At 35.4% G+C, this 7,336-nt stretch overlaps 1 protein-coding gene across 1 annotated transcript; it reads right to left on the bottom strand.

Moving 5' to 3' along the window:
* Positions 1 to 245: 245 nt before the first annotated feature.
* Positions 246 to 7,120, bottom strand: LOC116145166 (receptor-like protein Cf-9). Its single transcript, XM_031430600.1, has 8 exons — positions 6,520 to 7,120; positions 5,863 to 6,281; positions 5,595 to 5,714; positions 2,135 to 2,517; positions 1,946 to 2,040; positions 1,127 to 1,843; positions 785 to 1,025; positions 246 to 498 (listed from the first exon to the last, which is right to left on the bottom strand). The coding sequence occupies exons 1-8, from the start codon at positions 7,118 to 7,120 to the stop codon at positions 246 to 248; spliced, it is 2,829 nt and encodes a 942-aa protein (XP_031286460.1).
* Positions 7,121 to 7,336: the final 216 nt, after the last annotated feature.

Raw genomic sequence — 7,336 nt, 5'->3', positions numbered from 1 at the left:
AAAGCTTGTTAAATCTATGGAGGCTGTTGTTAAATTCTCCTGATTATAGAGATTATAAAAAATTAATAATAATGATGTATTCTGATAATTCTCCTGGTTCCCGTCTTTATACTCTGTTTAATTATCCAGAGAAGTCCTCTGCCTCTTACCATATGCCAATCACCACATTGTAATAGTTTCCACTGAAATCTGGCTTTCCGTTTCAGGGCACCAATGTGTTAGAGTTCCCTAGACATTGTAATAAATCACCACATTGTATCAGAGTTCCCGAGACATTGAGGAATTGCTCCACTCAAGTTATTGTTAGACAAGTCAAGAATTTCAATAGAACTCCAGTCGCAAATTAATGAAGGGATCTCTCCCGTGAACATATTATCAAGAACTAATAAGGTAGCCATATTAGGCGCATCTAGCATCAAAAGTGGACCTTGGAGCAAGTCGGATTGAAGGTCTAGAACTAATAGATTCATCATTGAATTTTTTCCAAAAGGGACGAAACTTGTCAGGATATTGTGAGGGAGATTCAAATAGTACAAATTGTGAAACAATTCCAATTGTCATTGAGAAATCTGGCCAGGAATTCTATTGTTTGAAAGGTCTAATGACACCAAAATTTTTTTGAGTTCTTAAGAAACTGGGGAATTCACTTATGTTGCAGGAAGAGAAATGGAAATCCTCAAGATTGGGCAAGGTAAAGTTGGCTTTGTTAGTTATTAATGATAGTAAGGGGTTATGCGAAAGGTTAATGCTGCTGAGATTTTTGAGCTTGGACAACATGTCTAACTTCGCAATGCCACTCATCAAGTTGTTGGATGAAAGGTCAAGTACTGTAAGGCTTGAAAGTTCAAACATGGAATTTGGAATTGAACATTGAATCTGGTTATTCATTAAAGAAACAACTTCCACTGAACCAGTCCGATGGAACTCCTCAATTGGACCTGTGAATTTGTTGTTGATAAGCTCTAATCTCTCCAAAAATGGCAGAGTAAACAACCAAGATGGAACTCTTCCGTCTAAAAGATTATCTGATATGTAGAGAGAAGTTAGATTTGAAAGACCACTTGATTTTTTGAGAAGTCTAAAACAGAAAGTCGTGTGAGATTGAATGCTGAAGATGGCAACCAACCACTGAAATTGTTGGATGAAAGATCTAGATCAGTTAATTTACTGAGGTTGCCAAAAACATCTGGAATCTGCCCTGAGAAACTGTTGGAACCGAGATATAAATTTCTGAGCAGACTAAGTTTTGATAGTGATGCCGTAATTGGGCCAGTGAAGTTAGTGGATGACAAATCTAAAGAAGTGATTTTCGTGCAGTTCCAAAATGATGTAGGAATCGACCCTTTGAATTTGTTGAAAGAAAGATCCACCATATTCAAGTACCCAAGATTGCCAATTTTGTCTGGCAATTTTCCAGAGAAACTTGAATATGAGAGATTCAAAACATTCAGGTATATAAGGTTGCCGGTTGTGTCAGGTAACTTTCTTGAGAAATTTGTGTGAGAGAGATCCAAGAATCTCAGTGAAGAGCTCCAATTATACTTTGGTAAAGTACCTGTTAGAAATACATTTCCGGTTAAACTCAACTTTTGGAGGAATGGAAGGCGGAAAATGTTTTCTGGGAAGTCGCCTTGCAGGCGTGTAAAGCTGATAACAAGAGATATCAGAGTTGAAGACAGGTTCACCAAGGAGCCAAGAGCAACTGAAGACTTATCCAAACCATCATATGCAGATGCCTTAATTTTGTTAGATTCTGTTGAAGTTGGTGATATTTTGCTGGAAATGAAGAAGATTTCAGACGGTTGAAGTTGTAACATTTTGGCGCCAAAGTTTGAAAAATCTGCTGTACAAGAAGCAGTTGAACGGAGCTGCTGGTTTGCAAGTTTTTTGTGATACGTTTATGTGATGTGTTTAGGTGAATTCAGCCTTGATTAAAGCCTTTTACTTGTATCAGTTTTGATTGTATGGTTGAGATTTATGCATGTAAAAATATCCACTGCATCCGGTGAAACATTGGACAATCTTTGTATAAAAATGCCCCTGTTTTATGAATGAAAAACAGAGCACAAATTTGCAGCCAATTTTGGTCTCTCTTTCATCAGTTTTTCCCTTTGCATTCTCCAGCAAAACCAACAGATTCTGCAATTGCTCATTGAAAACATTTTGGCTGATTTCTAGTAATCCAAGCTGAAAGTTACCAAAAAGGTCAATTGAAACAAGTTCTGCTAAGTGATAGATTTCAGCTGCTATTAAGCCATAGAAACCGGAGAAAGAAAGGTTAAGCTGTGTCAGTTTCATAAACTGACCAAACTTGGATGAGATGGTGGATTCACTGAAAACATTACAGGCTAGATTGAGCTTCTGGAGACGGTGAAGGAGGAAGAGACTACTGTTGTCAAAGACAGCACCACGAATCCAACTAGAAGAAAGATCAAGGCCAATTACTTGACCTATGAAGCAATCACAAGTGACTCCATCCCAAGAGCAGCAATCAGTACTCTCTTTCCAGGAGTCTGTCTAAGGATGAGAATAGTCTTCAAAATCGTAATAAGAACTATTATCAATTGTAAAGGTATTCTTAAACTGGAGTAAGGCAAGACTTTGTTCAAGGGAGCAAAGTTTTGCAGAAGGAGAAGAAGAGTTAATATGGAAAGAGAAAATAACTCGAAAATTCAAGTACATGAAGAGGAGGCAGGGGAGTAGATTGTGCCATGATAAACTCCACGTGTTATATAGATAAATAAAAAGAGAAGGAATGGAGGAAAGTCTCGGTCATGCACTGAGGTCTACTCCACCAAGTCTTGGTCATCCACTAGTGGATAAATCAAATGCTTTTAACATTTCGAGAAAAAAGAATTTTATTAAAAATGGAGTGTAAATTTAGTGGTAACTGACTGACTTATGTTTCTCTTGCAATTGGTGCTAAAAAATTGCAGAATAAAAAATCTGGGATTATGACCCTGCAGCCACAATTTTAGATTGAAAATCTTAGAAATTTTTTAAGAGAATTAAGCACAAATTGTGTTTCCATTTGGGTGGCTCTAAATGTCACAAAAAGAGTCCAACTTTAAGTTTCAAAACGTGATGAATGTATTAGGAGATTGCGCAACGGAAAATATCTATTCGAGATTAATAACATAGGAATAAAATCATATCACATAAAGAGACACGATATTTATGTGGTTCGGCATAACACGCCTACATCCACGGATGAGAGAACTCCACTATAGTTTCGTGAACATGATATACAAGAATACACAGCACCATAAACTCGATACATAACAAATGCCTAGTGCAAAAACCATCATAGTTTCTAAGAGACTCTACCCATGACGTTTAATAATCCTTACATCAAATAACTTGTGTTCTCACATTCTTTCATAACCTTGAACTGGTTCTTACCCCTATATTTATAAGTAGTATATGAGACATTTTATTTCTAATGGAATTCATATTTCAATTCCCAATAAGACTCTCATAATTCTATTCCTATTCACATTTATATTCTTTATTAAATAGTTTTTCCTAAAGATATATAATTTGACATGGGAACAAATAGGATATGGCAAAACACAATATCCCAACCGAATGTGGAGACAAAGTCAATATAAACGTAATCTTGCAGCACTATTCTATTTAAGCCTCCATTCCTACATCCAACTTCTATCAATAAACTCTTGTGTGTTGTATCCTTGATACTTTTATCTGCAAAACCTGATAAAAGGAGTAAAGTGAAGCAGTATTGCAACACTAGTGAGTATGAAAAACCTTATATTCAACTAAAAAAGAATCGAAATTAACTTGGATAATGATGTAGTCTAAACAATTTGTAATCAATAGACTTTTCAAGATGTAAATATAATTACCATTCCAGGACAAACAATTGTAAAAAAATAGCACAGCTGACTTACAGGAAATTAAAGTAGAGCACACCTAATTTTCTTCTCCTTCGGTTCAGCAATCTAATTTGCCTTCGTCAATAGGACTAGTAATTTCAACAATGCCATTTTATAGAGCAAAAGACTATTAGCTTGTCATCTACTTCACATCCAATTTCACAACCCAAAATAAATTTATAAAAAGCAAAACACTCAGTAACTCCAACAGAACCACATTATCTAAAGCGCGTGAAAAATATATTAGCTTACCATCTACTTGAATTACTTCACAACCCAAAAATAACATACGAATTACTTGTCCAGAGAGAGTGGAAGAAAATAGATGGCTTGAAGATGATAACTAGACATGTAGACACAACCGGCTATCCTCCTTGCTCTGAAAAGAAAGAGAATGTTGAAAACATGTTGGAAATTATGCTTTAAATTCTTATGCTTTTAAATTAAGACAAAGCTACAGATATATTCTATAAAAGATGGATGACTCACCTTATAGAGAGCAGCACTAGCTTTAACTCTCTAATGTCTTCTTCTTGGATGATTTCTGTTCACTCTTCTCATGTTTCTAAACCTTACTCTTTCAACCATCATTACAAACCATAGCAGTTTTCCTGTTGCGAATATAATATAAAAATTAGGGGTGAGCGTGTCGAAATTGCTAGGAACGAGAATCAGAACCGACCGGTTCCTGGAACTGGAACCTGAAATGCAGGTTCTGTTCCGGTCCTTGGTATATAGGAGAATTAAATTACCCCTATTATTTTAAAAATGACAAATATACCCTAAATAAATTACAAGTACACCCCTGGTAGTTCACAAAATTCACACATACACCCTACAGTTTGCTTAAAAAAATCACATCTTCTACAAATACTGTTCCCAATCTGAAAATTATAAATAACATTCATCATTTCAAATAACATAAGTTACATAATAACAAAATACTGAAATGCAATCATTAAAACATCATGTCTCATGCTCCAAATTTGCTGTGGATATTCCTTCGTCAAGTCCAGTCATTTCTACAAAATAAACACAAGAAAGTCAATTAGTAGCTTAAAAAGAAAAATCATTTAATAAAATTATTTACCAATCGGATGATCGACTGGATGGTGATGGAAGGTTGACGACATGAACTGAGAACAAATCGTATACTGGACAGTGGGTGGAGACTTGAGTTTGACTCTTTTTTTCCCCCATTTTTCCCCAATTTGCAAATGCAATTCCTTATATTTCAAATAATATTTGATATAAAAATTACAAAACACACCCCATTGAGTCGACTCTGCTTCTAGTTCTACCTGTTACCCATGCCTACCCCTACAATATATCCCAAAGACAAGCCGATTACCAATCCACATTTGTAGCCCATCAAAGCAATTTCCAACTGAACCAACTTGAAGCATTGGAGAATTTTCATTCTTGGGTTGTAATCTGTTTGTATATAATTTTTTTCCCCCAAATGTTTATGGATAAAATTTGTGAGCGATGTAATGAAAATAACCCCATTACTACCATGCCCTCACCAAATTATAGTAATTGAATGGATTTTACTTTGACTAAAGAAAATTAACCATGCTAATACCAAAAAACAGGACAGGGAGATGAATTGTAAAATAAAACAGAGGACTAGAAGTGCAAACTGAATCGAAAATCAATTATGGAAGTGAGCTTAAACTTAGAATTAAAAAAACAAACATGAAGGACCAATTCTGATGTATAAAGTTTAGAAATTTCAAGAACAGAGACCCATATAGAATCCAAAACCAGTTCTACAAGTGGGTTTACCCTTTGTTGGAGAAAGGAGGTGGAATTCTCCTGCCAAAACATGAATAATAATGAGAATGGTTAAAAAAAGTAGAAGAAGAAGATTAAAAACTCAAACATGAAAGAGAAGTACATGAACTTACTAATTTCTTCTTCTTGGAGGTCTTTTTTCAACTCTCCTCATGTTTCTCAGACTTACTCTTTCAATCTTCCTTATGAACCATTGCGGTTTTCTTGTTGTGAATACAATATATCCAATGGATATGCCCAACACTAGTCCACATCCATAACCCATCAAGGCAATTTTCCAATCAAACCAGCTCGACTCATCTTCTTCATGGTAGATTGATGGTACTGGAGATGATGCCTCATCACGAATACACTTCCTTGACAATGGAGATCCACACAACCCAAAGTTTCCAATATAAGAGTCATTTGGAAATGAACCAAATTGATTTCCTTGAGGTATGAATCCGACAAGTTGGTTGTATGAAAGGTTCAACACGGAAAGAAATGTTAGACTTGTCAGCTGATTAGGAATCTCTCCAACAAAGTTGTTGAAAGAGAAGTCCAATGATTCAAGTTGTGTCAAATTTTCCAATAATGGTGGAATATGACCTGTAAGATTATTATGAGAAAAGTTGAGGCCTGGAGGTAATTAAGCTTTCCAATAGCTTTTGGAATTTGTCCTTCAAATTGGTTGTTTGACAAATCCATCATTGTGAAAACGTTTAGAATTCTGTCTATTTCTCATCAACACCTTTCATTGTTAAAACAATTGAAAAATATGAATAATAACTCGGCCCATCGCCTATCCACACAATAAATGGATCTTCTTTCAGATATTCAAATTCACCTTTAAAATTTTCCCCACCCATCATATTAAATTTCTCAAAAAATCTTGGTGGCAAAGAACCTGTGAACTGATTGTGAGAGATATCAATTATTCGTAGGTTACAAAATGATAATCTTGTCTTTGATTTTCCAATGGAACCATGAAATCTATTAGATCTCAATATTAGAATTTTTAGATCTGGAAGCTTTGCTAACCAATGAGGAAAAGTATCATTTATCAGGTTGTTCCCAACATCTAGAACTTCCAATTTGCTACAGTGAACCAATGTAGGTGGTAATGATCCCTCCAACTTATTGTTGTTAAGGTTGATATATTGAATGGAGCTATATACAGATATTGAGGGGACGTAACCATGGAAATTGTTCATTTCAAGGTTCAAGAGTAAAAGCCTAGAAGCGTTTCCTAGACATTCAGGAATTGTTCCACTCAAGTTATTGTTAGATAGTTCAAGACGAACAAGGCTCAAGTTGCAAATTGACGAAGAGATCTCTCCTATAAAATTGTTGTGGGAAAGTAATAAGGTCTCCATAGATGGTGCATCTAAAATCACAAGGGGGCCTTGGAGAAAGTTGGATTGAAGGTCAAGAACCCGTAGATTCATATTTGAAGATTTTCCAAAAGGGAAGAAACTCGTAAGACAATTGTGAGAGAGATTAAATCGACCAAATTGTGAAACAATTCAAATTCCCATTGAGTAATTTGGCCACCAATTCTATTGTTTGAAAGGTCTAAGAATGCCAATGTTTCTGAGGCTCTTAAGAAAATAGGGAATGCACTTATGTTGCAAGAAGAACAACTGAAGCTTTCAAGTCTAGGC

This window comes from Pistacia vera, unplaced genomic scaffold, assembly GCF_008641045.1.
Source record: "Pistacia vera cultivar Batoury unplaced genomic scaffold, PisVer_v2 Contig460, whole genome shotgun sequence".
NCBI lineage: Eukaryota > Viridiplantae > Streptophyta > Magnoliopsida > Sapindales > Anacardiaceae > Pistacia > Pistacia vera.
Note: the sequence above shows the minus strand (reverse complement) of the source record. Positions and strands in the feature narration are given on the sequence as shown.

Excerpts from the sequence above, each read along its gene's own strand:
- LOC116145166 (XM_031430600.1), bottom strand. The coding sequence starts at position 7,120 with ATGAATCTACGGGTTCTTGACCTTCAATCCAACTTTCTCCAAGGCCCC. Across the intron at positions 6,282-6,519 it reads GGGTGGGGAAAATTTTAAAG|GTCATATTCCACCATTATTG; the intron begins GTGAATTTGAAT and ends ATAATCTTACAG. Across the intron at positions 2,518-5,594 it reads CATCAGAATTGGTCCTTCAT|ACAGACTCCTGGAAAGAGAG; the intron begins GTTTGTTTTTTT and ends TCTCATCCTTAG.